Genomic DNA, 14953 nt, shown 5'->3' on the forward strand with positions numbered 1-14953 from the left:
GGGCTCGAACCTCACGGGTGGTAAGCCTCCCATCCATGCGGAAGCTCAATTTGGAATTGATTTTTCTCATATCATCACCAAAAAAAGAACAAAAGAGAGAGAGACAAAGGGGAGGAAGCAACGGGGATGTAATGCGAGCCTCAGAAGACGTTTCTGGGCTAAACGATTTGCAATATTGTCATTTGTACGCTTATTCTGATCCGTACGATCAGGAGGCAGGCGTACGAGGAGAACAGAAACTGTTTTAGTAGTTTCATGTAGAAATGTAGAACAACACTCGATACCTGGGCCATTCCGTCGTGATATCCCGTTGACGTGTGGCATCCGTGGGCTCCTTACGACCTCACCAAACCCTATCATCTTTCCCACCTTGCGGCCGGCTTGCCTATGAGTCTGGACGGCTTCCTGGACCAGGAGAAGTCCCAAGTCCAGCCCCTGTCATTATCGCAATAGAGACTCTCACTCCTATCCCTGATCGGACTCTCGTCTCTGGAGCTGCATCAAGTATATCAGCCAGGGGGCTGGAGCCGCTCCAAAGACTGCTAGCGCAAAAAGCGCACCAAGAGGTGGAGGAGGAGGAGTGTAACGCAAAGGCCAAGCTGATTCCTGCGAGGCGGCCGCCCGAAAGAACAGGTTTGGACCCATCACTTCCCGCCCCATATCCAGCCTGCCGGAGGAGAGACAAAAGCGCTGGGGCAAGTTCCTAGAAATCGTGGATCATCCGGGTGCGGTCAAATAAAGAGATTCTGCCCTGCCAAAACTATCGTATAGCGCTTGAACTCAATTCCACTGGAAGCTCCGTCGCGTAGCTAGCACCTAGTTCGCATACATAGGTATGTGGAAGACATTCTCAATTCACAGTGCCTCTGGTTGTGATTGGCTTGAACCCCCCTCTACAGCACCTCATGCAGGCAAGTGGAGCCGGACCAAGCTTTCTTGCCCAGCTTGCCAAGTTCGCTACCACTGAAGCTGCTTCAACTCAATCCGCATGCAACGATGTGTCAGAAATTGCTCGATTCGAGACTCATGCTGAGAGCTGAGGGAATTCCTCAGGTTGGCTGCCTCCCGAACTCCAGTTGTTAGCTTATTATGCGTCATATGGACCTCAGGTTGTATGTAGGTGCCCGCCTACCTTAGGTACTCCCTGCCAGGGTGCCCAATGGGTTCCCTCCGTCACTCTCTAGCTACCTTACCACAACCCCTCCAACGTGTGAACCTACCCCACCAAGCATACTCATAATGTGTCGTCAGCTCACCAATCAACCACCAACCACCAACCACACAACCTTATTCACTGGCACCAGGGACCTTGGTGGCTAAGAGGGGCAGTGAGGGGCAGAAAGGTACAGGGACATATAGAGCTCCCCACATATATAGAGCCCTTGCCGCGCACTCTCCTGTGTCCCTCCCGCCTGCTCTCTCTCTCTCAACTTCTACGCTCGTCCTCTTGAACCTCTGTGACATCCATTTCAGCCTCTCGTAACCATCTTACCATAAAAACCATCAGAATGGTGCACCTTAGCACCATCCCGCAACCGGACGAGGTGGACGACAAGCTCGTTGCGGCTGTCAAGAAGGCACATCTTCAGCTCCTCGACGATGACGACGTCTTCACTACGAGCGTCTACGGCTCCAGATTCGCCGCCGCGGACCTTCCCAGGCTTGAGATGCCCGAGAGGGAGATGCCCAAGGAGGTCGCCTATCGTATGATCAAGGACGAGCTCAGCTTGGACGGCAACCCAATGTTGAAGTAGGTCTCCTACGTCATATCGTCATGGTCCGTTGGTTCCTGAGACTAACGATGCGGGTCTACCCGTCAAACGCATTATAGCTTGGCCTCTTTCGTCACCACCTACATGGCAAGCCCCGTCCCTCGCCCCAAAGGCCACATTGTGGTTATTCCGGCATCGCGACACGCTGACATCATGCCTGCAGGAGGAAGAAGCCGAGAAGCTCATGGCCGAGTCCTTTTCCAAGAACTTCATCGACTACGAGGAATATCCCCAGTCGGCCGACATCCAGAACCGCTGCGTGTCCATGATCGGCCGCCTCTTCCACGCCCCCGTCGACGATGACACCACTGTTGGCGCCATCGGCACCTCGTGTGTCGGCAGCTCCGAGGCCATCATGCTGGCCGTGCTGGCCATGAAGAAGCGGTGGAAGAACAGGAGGCAGGCGGCCGGCAAGTCGACCGAGAACCCAAATATCATCATGTCCTCCGCCGTCCAGGTCTGCTGGGAGAAGGCAGCTCGCTACTTCGAGGTCGACGAGAAGCTGGTCTACTGCACCGAGGAGAGGTACGTCATCGATCCCGAGGAGACGGTGAACCTGATCGACGAAAACACGATCGGCATCTGTGTCATCCTGGGCACCACCTACACCGGCGAGTACGAGGATGTCAAGGCTGTGAACGACCTGCTCGTGGAGAGGGGCCTGGATACCCCGATTCATGTCGATGCCGCCAGCGGCGGGTTTGTCGCTCCTTTCGTGGTCCCCGACCTGGAATGGGATTTCCGCTTGGAGAAGGTTGTCTCGATCAACGTCTCGGGACATAAGGTGAGCAACAGCCCCGACCCCGGCCCCGGCCACGGCCACCCCATTGTTCTTTGCGAGCAAGGAGGGGGTCTCATGAGCTGACCCGGCTAACCCACCCCTTTTTTCCCAGTACGGTCTTGTCTACCCTGGTGTCGGTTGGGTCGTCTGGCGTTCTGCCGAGTTCCTCCCCAAGGAACTCGTCTTCAACATCAACTACCTGGGGGCCGACCAGTCCTCGTTCACGCTGAACTTCAGCAAAGGCGCCAGCCAAGTCATCGGCCAGTACTACCAGCTCATCCGCCTGGGCAAGCACGGCTACCGCGCCATCATGAGCAACCTGACCCGCACGGCCGACTACCTCTCGGACTCGCTCGAGGCGCTCGGCTTCGTCATCATGTCCAAGAAGTCGGGCGAGGGGCTCCCGCTGGTGGCGTTCCGGCTTCCCGATGTCGAGGACGGGGATGAGGACGAGGGCCGGAACTATGACGAGTTCGCGCTGGCGCACCAGCTGCGCGTGCGCGGCTGGGTTGTGCCAGCCTATACGATGGCGCCGCACACGGAGAGGCTCAAGATGCTGCGCGTCGTCGTGCGCGAGGACTTCACCCGCAACCGTTGCGACGCCCTCATCTGCGACATTAAGCTCAGCCAGGGCGTCCTCGAGCAGATGGACCGCAAGACCATCGAGCAGCAGGAGAAGTTCATACGAGAGCACCACATTGCCAGCGGCAAGTCCGCTCACAACCATCCAAAGTACCAGGTAAGGAAGCCCACACACGCACACCTCGCACCCACAACCCCCTGTGGGAATCTCTCCACTTCCTCCACCCCCGGGAAGGCGGGAGCAATGGGGATAGATACGCCTTCTATTTCACTTGAAAAGAAAATGTTTCCCACTAACTGCGATATAGAACGAGACACACTCACTCCAAGGCAAGACGGGGAAGACACACGCCATCTGCTGAGGGAGAAGGGACTTGCTAGGGGAGGGTGTTCACACGGAGGCTTGTCTGGGACGAGAAGTGTGCATGTTTGGTCGTCAACTCATAGCACGGTATTGCTGGAAACAGACTCAGTGCCACTTATTCATGATGGGTTGTGAGTCCCAACTGATGACGTCTTTCCTCCTCTCTTTTCCTATGACATAGGAAGAAGAAAAAATTACACTCTATCGTGGCTCACGGCGTTCCAATATCATCAACCGGTCGTCGGTTTGTTGCCGAGCATCTATCCGACCTCCGTCTACCGTTTTATTCGCGGGCATACACAGTACGTATAGGTGTCCATAAGCCGAGAACGGGCGGCCACGCGAGGACTGGTGCCCGTCATCTCATCTCGGGTAGATTCCGTGCTTGGCTCGGGGACGAGCATGCGAGGCGACGGCGAAGGATACATACATAGATACATCTTGGTATGCATGGAGGGGCGCCGTCTCCGTTGTATTGCAGTGTAACGGGGCTTTGTGCTCGGGTCTCTCGCCTTGGGGGCCGACAAACCCCTGTTCTGCTTATGGATTCTTGCACGGGGCTGGGATCTTATGAACTCCTCACTTACTTGGGTTGCCGGCGTGGAGTTGGCGTTGCGATCTTGAGGGTCTGTCTCTGAGCCTCTGAGCTCTGGTTGGCTTCAGGAGAGACGGGATTTAACTAGGCACTTACCTATAATCTCATGATACCTACCTAGGTAGGTAATGGTGACTGTCGATCGGCCGATGATGGCGTGTGTCAGTAGAGCAGGATTGGTGGCGGGCTGTAAGCCTGATTTCGGCCAAAAACATCCGTCCTTGCTCGATACCTGTATCTACTGTTGATTGCGAGATTCGGCCAGACAGTATACGATTACCTACCCACCCCAAGTCTTCAGCTTACCCGCTTCCACCCGCCAGTGGATCTCAAGGAAATTAAAGGACTGTGTGGCCACAGCTGTGGTGGAAGAGATGGGCAATACCTACCTATTGCCTAGTACCTATCCAATGTTGGCGATTAGCAACCTGCCGTGTAGGTAGGTCTGTATGTACGGATATGTCAAATGCGAAAGTCTACTTCCTACTTGCACGCGTCGTCCGTTACCCGGCAATGAGACGAGTCCGATCGACCATCCAGTCGGCCTCGGCTACCGACCCGGGACAGTGCGTTCTGCTCCGACGTCTGTGACACCAAACGTCACAGCCGGGCCTGGAGCTGGGCAGCACGGGGGGTGTGGAATATGGTCGAGAAGATCTCACCGAGGACAAGGGCCAAAAATAGCACGCTGGGCTTCTCGTTTGATGGTCCTAGACCGATCTACAACGTTGCCTGACTACGAGTTAGTGGCCGACGCAGATCGAAACCGACCTAATAACGTAAGGCTGCCTGTTGTTTTGGTTGTTTCTTTTGTCTTTTCCCTGTTTGAGAGCATCGGCGGACCTGAGACGCCTGGATTCATGCCGCTACGCAAGTGCCCGACCGACAACGCCTGCATCTTGGGCCCGACGAGCTCCCTCAAATGGGTTGGTTGGATTGGCTGGTTCCGAGATCTCGCCCAGAGCCCTAGTCGCGAATCGGAAGGTTCGCCTGGTTTAGCTTAGATCTCCGCTCCCGAGACTCGGCTGGCCGCTTGTTCAGTTGTTAGGTATATCGAATCATGGTTCGGTGCCCAATGTCAGAAGTGTGTTCCTAAGCCCCCACGGTGGATGCAAATGTGCGAGATCCTGTATCCTCCTGGCAACCTGCCTCGCTTTTGGTATTCAATTGGCGGCGAGCTGCAGCCAGGAAGACATGGTGTGCGGATGGAACCACCTGAGGGGTGCAGAGTGCGGAGCGGAGGGGTTGGGCTTCCCTCGGTGGGTCCCTTCGCTCCAGTGGAAGCGGGGAAGGATCCTTGGTATGAGTGAGGAGGTACAGGAGGGATGTACGGATACCTTATTCTACACCCAGCTCAAAATGATACTGCTCCAAGTTTCTGGAACTGTACTAGGTCCTAAGAGACGAACCACTATGTCGCCGTATACTGACCTGCCTCCTTCGCGAATGTGCAGTGCCTACCGGTACGCATACCGAGGTAGGGGTAATTCTACATATTAGCGGGGACAGGATGGACCACGTGCGAGGTCTCATCTTCCAAGCAAAACCGACGGATACCTAGTCAGTCGTCTTGATCCGGCAAAGCGCAGATTTCGGCAGTCGGATGGACCCAACTGGATCGGTTCCGTTACCACCCACTCGCTTCCCGTCTGCCCGTCAATTATTACCTCCCTCCTGTCCTGTTAAAGCTCGGCGGCCATTAACCGAGCAGCTCCCCAGACACCTACAGTACCTAACCTACTATGGCACTACTGCGCACTAGGTACGCCCGTAGTGGGTACGCCCGTAATGGACTGCCCTGGGGTATGGAGCCAACCCCATAACCAGGAAGAACAATAGACGCTGTCGTGCCGTGCCGTCAATGTTGACTTCGCGGACCTAATATCTAAGAGCTCACTTGCGGATAAGGCACTAGACGCCACTTCCTCTGCCGCACATCATGTCTTCTCTCACAAGTTGTAAGGGGAAGTTTCTGCCCAATGCCGTCAATCAATCATCCCTGCCCTATATATAGGTAGTTCGAGTGTTCGTCTTGTCACGTTCGGCATCTATCCACTTATGATCTACTCGTTGCAGACAGAGCCGAGATGGCGAGCTCCGTAATCGATGTGCCACACTAAGGTGTTCAATTCTGCCAGGTAGTCACGAGTGTCGGCAATGTTCATCACGACGACGAGGGTACGACTCTCACATGCCCCAGATAGATGAAGCAGCTGCATTCTGCTGAACGTATTCGGTCCCATCAAATTTCCTTCGAAACCTCTAGGCAGGGGAGCCAATGAGAATACAAGGAGATCCATCACTCTCTTTCCCAGCGCCCCACACACCCCGGTTACCCCGGCCTTGTGAGATGATCGCAGGGATGCAGATACACTAGTGCACGCTAGACGGATTTCCTTCCTCGCGCCGAAAGCCACACCTGGCCAGAGGTCTGGGTCGGTTTCTCTTCCGAGCTATCTTCCCGATAGGCCACGGAGCAAAACAACGGGGCACAGACGTATATGGCCCGTGCATATGAATTCGCAGCTCTTCGACGCTTTCGTTCACCCCTACACTTATCCGAAGATCTGGGATCCCTTGGCCTGGGCCTCTCGGGCGTCTTTCTTTTGGCCTGCGTGCCAGGCGACGCCTGGCTTTGCTCGTTGTCGATTCTGGGCCATGCTGTGGCGTGTTTCTGTATCGGCCGGCTGAGACCTCTGCACTCCTTTGCGCAGTGAGCTGATAGGCTGACGCCAATTTGCAGATCGGAATAACATGTACTGTTTAAAATGACTTGTCGGTTGGGGGCTTCGGAAACCTGGCAGGCATTTGTCGACTGGGAGTTTACGACCCATGTTTCAACCTGCCTTCGGTCGTATGGTAAAATTGTAAAATTGTAGCGTAAACTTGCAAGGCTGGCTAGGCATGGAAACAGGAGAGGCGGTGCATATTTGATGGCCTGCCGTCCTAATGTTCCCCCCCGGTCACAGCTCAACACCTCAATGCCACGCCGAGGAAGACGGATTTGGATGCCAATCATTTGAAAAACTTTTCGCAACGAGGCTAGTAGACGACGACTGAAGCGCAACATTGAGGTCCACCGGCGGCTCAGCCTCCGTTAAGATCCTTCGGTCCTCATCCGGTTTCCGATGCGTCCCTACGGCTTGGGGCCCAGCGCCAGGCGTCTGGCGCCACGCTACCTAATTAACAGTCCTCTTGGCGGCCCTTTTATAGGCATGTACTCAGTATGTACGGATAGTGAACACAAGTCTAACCCTGGAAGGATCGTTACCTCTGAGATATTTTAGGGCAGTCTTGCTCTAACAGGGACCCCTACACGAGGAATGCAAGTGTGCTAACAGTGGGACCTTGACGTATTCGTACCGACAAAAGTCTGGTCGATCTCTCCTCCACTGGTCGACGAATCTGTGCCTCGGTCAATCAACCCTTCGCCAATCGTTGGACCAGCTGGGCCCAACCTACCAAATGCATGTTGCACATTAATAATATTGGATGCACACATGTGCCACCTTGGGCCACCAATTCCAAGTCACTGCTGTCACTTGCTGATCGACAGTCTGGGTCACAGAGATTACACCACGACGACATCAAACCGCAAAGGAAAACGGGATGGGTGTTTGATCCAGAAGTTGACCGCGCATCATGTCCCGAAACAGGTCTGGATTAAACACCCCCCCCCCCCCCTTTTTGATCCCCGTGAGGTCCCCGAAATGGTCCCCGTCCATGCTACCCTACCTTTACTGAGCCAAGATCAGTTAAGATGGAGGTAACAGCCGAGACAACCCAACTCTCGAGAAACAAACCCAGTCCATTTGCTGGGGTGGAATAATTTCTCAGTCTTTCGCAAATTGAACTAGCACGGACGTTTTCCAGCCCTCGACCAAGCTCCGAAAAGCACAGGGCGCAAAATATCGGAGCACCCCCAAATCAACACGGACTTGCCAAGCCATGTCACTCAGTCTAGGTACATATAGGACGCTAGTGCTTCGGGCCCTACGCGAAAAACATGATTACGAATTACACCACAAGTCAGGATGAGATGCTTGATGGTAAAAGAAGAATGCATGCATACATACTGCGCAGTAGGTATGTGCTTCTTGCGCAGGGAGGTGCCCGGCTAGCTACCGAGCTACCTTACCTACCCATCTTCCAAGGTAAGGTACCCCTACCTACCTAACCTAAATGCATTAACTGTGGCTTGAAAGAGTCCAGGCTGGCCAACAGCCGCAAAAATCCCCTCCACCACCCGTGACAAGCACGGACTCCCTCGGGCCAAGGCAATAAGCACATTTCGGTTGCTTCCCCAAGGAAAGATTGTCAAGGGCTCAGGGGTGTAAGAAACCAAATCGTCCTTGCCGGTAAGATCACAACCACCACAGGATATCCATTCTTTGCTGCGGCACATGTGCACGCTAACTCTGACAGGCAGATGGGTCAGGTGTACGGATAGTATTAGTTTGAGGAACGGGAATATTATCAACGCAGTGCAGTACATACATCAATCTATCTTTGCGCACAAATGGACCTGGACGGAACCCCCTGTGTACATACCTACCCGAATTAATACCGAGCGTGTACTATGAACCAGTATGAGTTGTGCTGTAATCCGTACAGACACATTGCCTGCCGCCAGCCCGACCCCTGGGTGGCTAGGTCTTACTTAGGTACCATGGAAGTCTTGACCTGGAAGGACTCAATCGCCTTCAGATCATTTTTCCGATTCATCAACACAACTCTACCACATGTAGAATCAAAAACCTCCCTGCTAGCGGTTCCCTAGTGTGGTGGAGTGCACCTCCATCTTTCAGCCATTAGCCCCAGCCCTGGCTGAGGAGAAGAGACGCCCCCAAGGCCGCCTATTCGGCAACGAGCCCCTAAAGTACCACGCTACGTGGGTAGGGTGGCGGGGCTGCTTTCTTGTTTCTGCCAACCCTACATGCACAATCCTGGGCATATCTCTCCTCTTCTCCTCCCACCATCGGTCGCGAACCACCGCCACCGGCACGGACCCCAGACGAGGTAGCAACAAGGATAGGTGGGCCGCCTGCCACTTCCTTCCGTCTGGAACTTGCCGACTGCAACTGCTGCTGCCTCTCTTTCTGCTAACCTACCTACCTATCCCGTCATCTCCCCCTCTCCACAACCCCAGATCTTGCCTTTCGGCTTGTTCCCTTCCCGCCCAGGCACGGAACCACCCATATATCGCGCGCGTCCTCCTCGTCCATTCTTATGCTTGCCCGCCTATCAATCGCGCTCAGAAACACGCCTGGCAGGACCATTGCATGACGGATGCTGTATCGTATCGCAACTGCCGCGCCGCCATACGGCAGAGGTCCCGACGTCTGCTTTTCTAATAATTTTTTCAAGCGTCCTGCGGGGCAGCGCCGGAGGAAGGTCAGACAAAGTAACCCGCAGGCGACTCACGGATCATAGCGGCATTGGGGTAGCACAGCGCTGCAAGTCTGCGAAATACCACCCCCTCAGGATTGACGAGGAGGAAACATTGACCCGTCCTTGGCCGAGATTGACCCATTTGGCTCTTGAGACATTGTGTCCTGTTTGGCCCTGATCGACAAACAACCGCTGTACGAGGCTGCCTGGGTTCTGGACGCTCCAGCCAGAGAAACGAGGGCAACAGAAGCCGAACCTTGGGCCCGCGCGTCATACGCATAGAGAAACAGATCTGTGTCTCCCTTTAAACATCTTGATCTCCTTTCTCTAGAACTGCGCCCACCCCTCCCCCCCCCTCCCGCCCCCAAAACGCGAGAGAGATAGAGCGAGAGAGAGAGGGAAAAAGGAACCGGTCTGCATGTACCTTGACAGTCCACTCCCGAGTGGCGCCCGTCCTACTGGGGAGCTTGCGGGGCCTTTACCAAACCAGGCTCCCGCGTACTGGCCTCCAAAATCTTCGACCATGGCGGCGTCGTCGTCGCACAACCCATACCCTCGATCGCCAAACCCTTCCATCAGGTCATACGAGGACTCCTCAATCTCATCCGCCATTTCACCAAAGGCGCCTCCCCAGTATCACCGGGGTTTGGTAAGCACAAGTACAAGGCCGAATGCGGCTCCTGTCCCTCAGCCCATAGGAATACCTCCCCCGCTTCATTCGGCTCATCACTCTCACCACGGCAACTTTCAGACGCCTTACACGCCGCTGACGGGCGTATTATACATGAGACGAGACTCGCTACCCACCAACGAGTCCATGGCAGGCACACCTGGACCCCCCAACTCGCAGCTCGCCCCGTCTAGCGTGCAAGCGCAGAAGAGGGCCTACCGCCAGAGGAGGAAGGATCCCAGTTGCGATGCCTGTCGGGAGCGGAAGGTGAAATGCGACGCCACTGAGACGACGAGCTGCTCCGAGTGCTCGAGCCGCAACGTCAAATGCCAGTTTACCAAGGAGACCAACAGGCGGATGTCGTCGATTAAGCAAGTGCAGGACCTCGAGAAGCAGATGGAACGCGTCCGCCGCGAGAACAGCAGTCTGAGGCACATGATGCAGGAACGAGACGGCCGGTTTGAGATAGACCTTGACGGAGTTGAGCAGCTTCCACTCCAACTACCAGATATTGGGTCCGAGCCCAAGAGGAGGAAACGGCCAACCCCGATCCACGACCTGGTAAGAGCAAGGTCGAACTTGCGAGCCTTTTGCAAGGGCATATGGAAACCGCCTGCTCAGCACCGGCCATCTCTCCCGCAGGCTGCGCCGCATTTCCCGAGGCCAGAATTGCCGCCGAAGTCAACAACCGATCACCTGCTCCACTCGTACTACACCTCGATTCATACGATGACGCCATTCCTACATTGGCCCAACTTCCGGCTGGCTGTAGATGATCTCTACAAGCCGGGAAGGCTGAACGACGCCTCGGCTACTTTCTTGGCCATGTTCTTTTCCGTCCTGGCGGTCGGTAGCCTCTTCGCACCAGAACCCCAGCCGCATCTTCGCTCTCAGCGGGCGGCCGGCTTCATCGAGACAGCGCGGAAGCTCATCGATCCCTGGGCCAACGATTATGTGCTCGACCATGCACGGACTTTCGTGCTCATCACCATATTCTTGAACGAGACGAATCTCAAGTCGGCAGCTTGGAACTCGCTCGGCAATGCCGTCAGGGTTGGACAGGATATCGGACTGCAGTCGGAGTCGGGGCCTTGGCCAGTGGTCGAGGGCGAAATGCGGAGGAGGACGTGGTGGACCATCTACGTCCTCGACCGATCCCTCTCGCTCGAGCTCGGGCGGCCGGTTCTGATCGACGATTTCGACTGCGACGTCTCTCTCCCCGCCGGTGTCGACGACCACTACATCCACGACGGCGGGATGCTGGTCCCTAATGGAGCGGAGCCACTTTCGAACTCGTTGCTGGCCATCATTCACGTTGTGCGGGCCTACGCAGGCCTGAGCAGGGCGCTCTCGTCCCCACTGATTGCTCCTACTCGGCTGGCAACCTTCGACCAACACTTCAGCTCTTGCCTACGGACCTTTCCTCAAACCTGTGACCCGTCAAGCTCGGTACCGCTGTCGCCGCAACTCTTAGATCCTCTGGTATATTTGCTCCACGCCCGCCTCATGCTCCATCGCCACAACATTGCTCCGAACTGTCCGCTAGACGTCCGCCTGGTTGCTGTGGAGCAATGTACCCTCGCGGCCCTCGAAACGGCGTCGTTGCTTTCTCGAACCGACGCTACCCTCCCCGACGGCGCCACCGCTTTGCTAACCACGCACGTATTTCGCTGTGCTCTTTTCCTTCTCCTCACCGGCCACCTGGACCAGGCCGCAACTTGCACCCGCACGCTCACGGCGATCGACACACGCCGCGACGTTGCGATTCCGTGCGGACGGTTCCTGGCATTCTTCGCCTCAGAACTCGCTACGAAACGGACCCAGATCGCGGCCTATTACTCTCAGCAGGCGACTCCGTCTGGGCAGCAGGGCTTCGCATCACTTCCACCACGTTCCCCGCCGAACGCTATCCGGGACGCATTGTTACGGGACGAGGAGCTGCTTGCATACGTCAGCGCGGACCTGCAGGCTCGCCCTGACACGGCATGGGTCTGGGCCAGCGGTGAGCATGAAACTCAACACGAGCAAGCTCCCTCTCCGGGCCTTGTGAGGGGCGCCCCCGTCGGTAATGGCGGCTCTGAGCCAAACGGCGGCGGCGGCGATCAGCTGTACAATGCCGAGGCAAGAATGGGTCTTACCGAGGAAGAAGCGCGGGACTGGGGCGGCTGGGGTAATCTTGAGGACATGATACGCGGGCTCATGGATGGAGATTCCACGCCTGCAAGGTCGAAGATGGCATGCGCGCAAGGATGGGTCCCGCCGCCGCCGCCCATGAGCATCAAAACCGAATCCGCTGGACCTGATTCGGCCATGGCCTGTCCGGGCAGCGCGGGCGCCACAGGAGGCGGCGGAGGCGGGAATAGCTCCAACAGTCCGATGGCAACAATGAAGAGCAAGAGTCAGGACAGGATCAGCATTGCGAATATCATCTGAAGCAGACGACTGTGGTCATTGGGCGCAATCAAAAAACACAACGCCGAGCAGACGGGGGAGGCGGGGTTCAATGCCGCGTCCCCAGAGGAGACGACCGAGACGTCCCGACCGTTGGCGAAGGGAGACGGATATCGAGATATCCAACGCCGCCAAATCCGTGACCGATACGGTACGTCCCGGCCTACGACATAGCCATTCATCATGGTCCGATGAGCGAATGATACCACGTTTTATTATTTTTGGGAGCGAGTCTTCCGAACCACCACCGGCCACCAGCGGCTGCGGACAGACCCCTTGATTCACCTTGTTCTATTGTGCTTGTTCTCGCTCAAGATGCTCAGCATCAGCCTACCTCTCGAACCAGGGGCTGGCAAAGCACCTGATATTTCTTTTTCTCCTTCTTTCTGATATATCCATCAACTCATTAATGTTTGTAATATACAAAATTTCGGGGGAGATACCAGCTTGTTTTTGTCGTGCTGCGCAGCAACACAGTTCTACGAGGATATCCGAGCATCCGGAGCCTAGGAAGGAACCTCTTGCGTCTCTCTTTCCTTTCTCTCCTTCCTGCTTACTTATAGCAGGCGGCTGTCTAGCTCGAGAAGGGGCTTTTGTCGGACTCGGGATACGCCCGAGGTACCCCTTCGCTGTTCCATACGGAACGGCGTATAGATACTTTGTATTCTGTTTCCACTATATTTTTTTCAACATTCAGCATTTTCGGAGGGTTTCTGGGGGCGGCACTGTCTTTGCTTGCCTGGTTCACTGGAGGTCTACTGGCGAGCAGCAACGGAGAGAGGTGATGGGTTTTTCGTCTATATATATTTCATCACCATCAGGACTGCCCGGACCCAACCTCACGGAATCTAATCCTGGGGGATGCGGTACTTGGCCCTGTTTCTGCCTCTACTGGCCCCTCCCAGTCGTGGGCGTGCTTGGTTCGACCCGAGATCTGCTTTGGGGACGAGGGGAATTATCCCCTGGGGGCGGGGGGCAAGAGGGAGACGGCGTTGCTGGAACCAAAAATTGGGGGGGTTAGGGGTGTTAATGGAAACCGGGGGGCCTCTTTCAAGGGGCGCAGGGCGTTCCCCTTATCGTTTGAATAAATGCGCATGGCGAGGGCTGTTGCCCTTTTCCCTGTGAAGCCGTTGCCGTTGGCCTGGATATATATACCTCGCACGGGAGTGTTGATGTGGGATGGATTAAATGGAAATGTCCAAGGGCACACCCGCCCTCTCGCGGTTGCGTCCTGACCGTGTTTACTACGAGTTTGGTGACTCTCCGACCTGTGATCTATTGTCAACACTTCCGTTTTTCCCTGCCCTTGCTCGATGCGCCATCCTTCGCCTATCAACCTGGATGATTGTGTAGCCTCACGCCCCTAACCAACGTCAGACTCGGAGGTGATTTTGGTGGCATACGATCTCCAGCGGCCGTAGATGTCACTCAACTGATGAATGATGATGGGGCTCAGCCGTTGCACAGCGCCAGGAATGACCCTCTCAAGCCGAGGAGTTATTGTTATTAAACAAGAGAATAAAGGGAAAAGAAGGGAGGGGGGGTGCGCTAGGAAAACGTCGGCTGTCTAGTGGCTTGCCCTTACCCCCTGACTTTGCCCAACGGTACCAAGATAGAGCCGCAGGCTAAGTTCTATGTGAGCTGCCGGCCTTCAGCTGGTCGTCTCTTCCTGGGCATCTATGAACCTGCCCATCCATGTACGTCCATGTCTTATATCATGGAATAGGTTCCACTTATACTTATTTGCGTTACAGGAAACTAAAGCTACCAAGGAGTGGAAGGCGAGAACAGAATGCCACTCCACCTCCCCCTTCTTCTTCTATCTCTCTCCTTGCTACTGCTTTCTTATGATTTACCATGCAAGCTAATAGGCGGCATCAGAGTCCTACCGGCAAGGTCGACGTCCATCCGGACGATATCAACGAAAGCGATCTGACAGCAATACTGATTTTCAGATTCGTGAGCTCCGTATTAGGCCAGTCAGCCTGCTTTTGTGCCATCTTGGGTTCGCGGAAGACTTGGTCCAAGGGAATAGATAGGTAGGTATGCGGGCGTGCGTGTTGCAATTTTGCTAGAATACGAGAAGAGTCTTGAAGCTGCGGCAATATGATCGTGATAATTGTCACGTTAGGGAGTAGGCGGTTTGGAAAGTATAAGAAATGCTAGGCAGGGGTTTTCTTTTTCCTTTTTTTTCTTTTTGGGTGGTGAGGGAGAGGAGGGTTGGTAGGGGATCGAATTGGCGAGTTGATAGAAGGAAAGCTCCTGATTTTTTGGGGGGATAGAAAGAGCGATTCTAATAGATGAAAGGAATCTCATAGCTAGATGAGAATGGGAAATATAAAAAATC

General features: G+C 55.2%; 5 protein-coding genes across 5 annotated transcripts; 3 read left to right on the forward strand and 2 right to left on the reverse strand.

The window, feature by feature from the left end:
• Positions 1–1508: 1508 nt before the first annotated feature.
• On the forward strand, positions 1509–3497 carry QBC33DRAFT_554160 (glutamate decarboxylase; the record flags this gene model as incomplete). Its single annotated transcript, XM_060429483.1, has 5 exons — positions 1509–1750; positions 1832–1895; positions 1936–2601; positions 2666–3292; positions 3444–3497. 5 exons carry the CDS (start codon positions 1509–1511, stop codon positions 3495–3497), a joined length of 1653 nt encoding a protein of 550 aa, XP_060288926.1.
• A 2537-nt stretch (positions 3498–6034) lies between these two features.
• Positions 6035–7384, reverse strand: QBC33DRAFT_28147 (uncharacterized protein). The gene is made up of 2 exons (XM_060423242.1): positions 7366–7384; positions 6035–7298 (listed from the first exon to the last, which is right to left on the reverse strand). The coding sequence occupies exon 2, from the start codon at positions 7162–7164 to the stop codon at positions 6478–6480; it is 687 nt and encodes a 228-aa protein (XP_060288927.1). The 5' UTR covers positions 7165–7298; positions 7366–7384; the 3' UTR covers positions 6035–6477.
• Positions 7385–8061: 677 nt separating this feature from the next.
• On the reverse strand, positions 8062–8679 carry QBC33DRAFT_28145 (uncharacterized protein). Its single transcript, XM_060423241.1, has one exon. It carries the CDS (start codon positions 8587–8589, stop codon positions 8260–8262), a length of 330 nt encoding a protein of 109 aa, XP_060288928.1. The 5' UTR covers positions 8590–8679; the 3' UTR covers positions 8062–8259.
• A 1169-nt stretch (positions 8680–9848) lies between these two features.
• Positions 9849–12802, forward strand: QBC33DRAFT_28164 (fungal-specific transcription factor domain-containing protein). The gene has a single exon (XM_060423247.1). It carries the CDS (start codon positions 9904–9906, stop codon positions 12586–12588), a length of 2685 nt encoding a protein of 894 aa, XP_060288929.1. The 5' UTR covers positions 9849–9903; the 3' UTR covers positions 12589–12802.
• Positions 12803–13711, forward strand: QBC33DRAFT_28165 (uncharacterized protein). The gene has a single exon (XM_060423250.1). It carries the CDS (start codon positions 13016–13018, stop codon positions 13625–13627), a length of 612 nt encoding a protein of 203 aa, XP_060288930.1. The 5' UTR covers positions 12803–13015; the 3' UTR covers positions 13628–13711.
• The last annotated feature ends 1242 nt before the right edge of the window (positions 13712–14953 follow it).

Source organism: Phialemonium atrogriseum, assembly GCF_030411735.1.
Source record: "Phialemonium atrogriseum strain 8032-3 unplaced genomic scaffold QBC33scaffold_1, whole genome shotgun sequence".
NCBI classification, from domain to species: domain Eukaryota; kingdom Fungi; phylum Ascomycota; class Sordariomycetes; order Cephalothecales; family Cephalothecaceae; genus Phialemonium; species Phialemonium atrogriseum.

Coding starts and splice junctions, on each gene's coding strand:
- QBC33DRAFT_28145 (XM_060423241.1), bottom strand. CDS start 8,589: ATGTACTGCACTGCGTTGATAATATTCCCGTTCCTCAAACTAATACTA.
- QBC33DRAFT_28164 (XM_060423247.1), top strand. CDS start 9,904: ATGTACCTTGACAGTCCACTCCCGAGTGGCGCCCGTCCTACTGGGGAG.
- QBC33DRAFT_28165 (XM_060423250.1), top strand. CDS start 13,016: ATGTTTGTAATATACAAAATTTCGGGGGAGATACCAGCTTGTTTTTGT.
- QBC33DRAFT_28147 (XM_060423242.1), bottom strand. CDS start 7,164: ATGTTGCGCTTCAGTCGTCGTCTACTAGCCTCGTTGCGAAAAGTTTTT.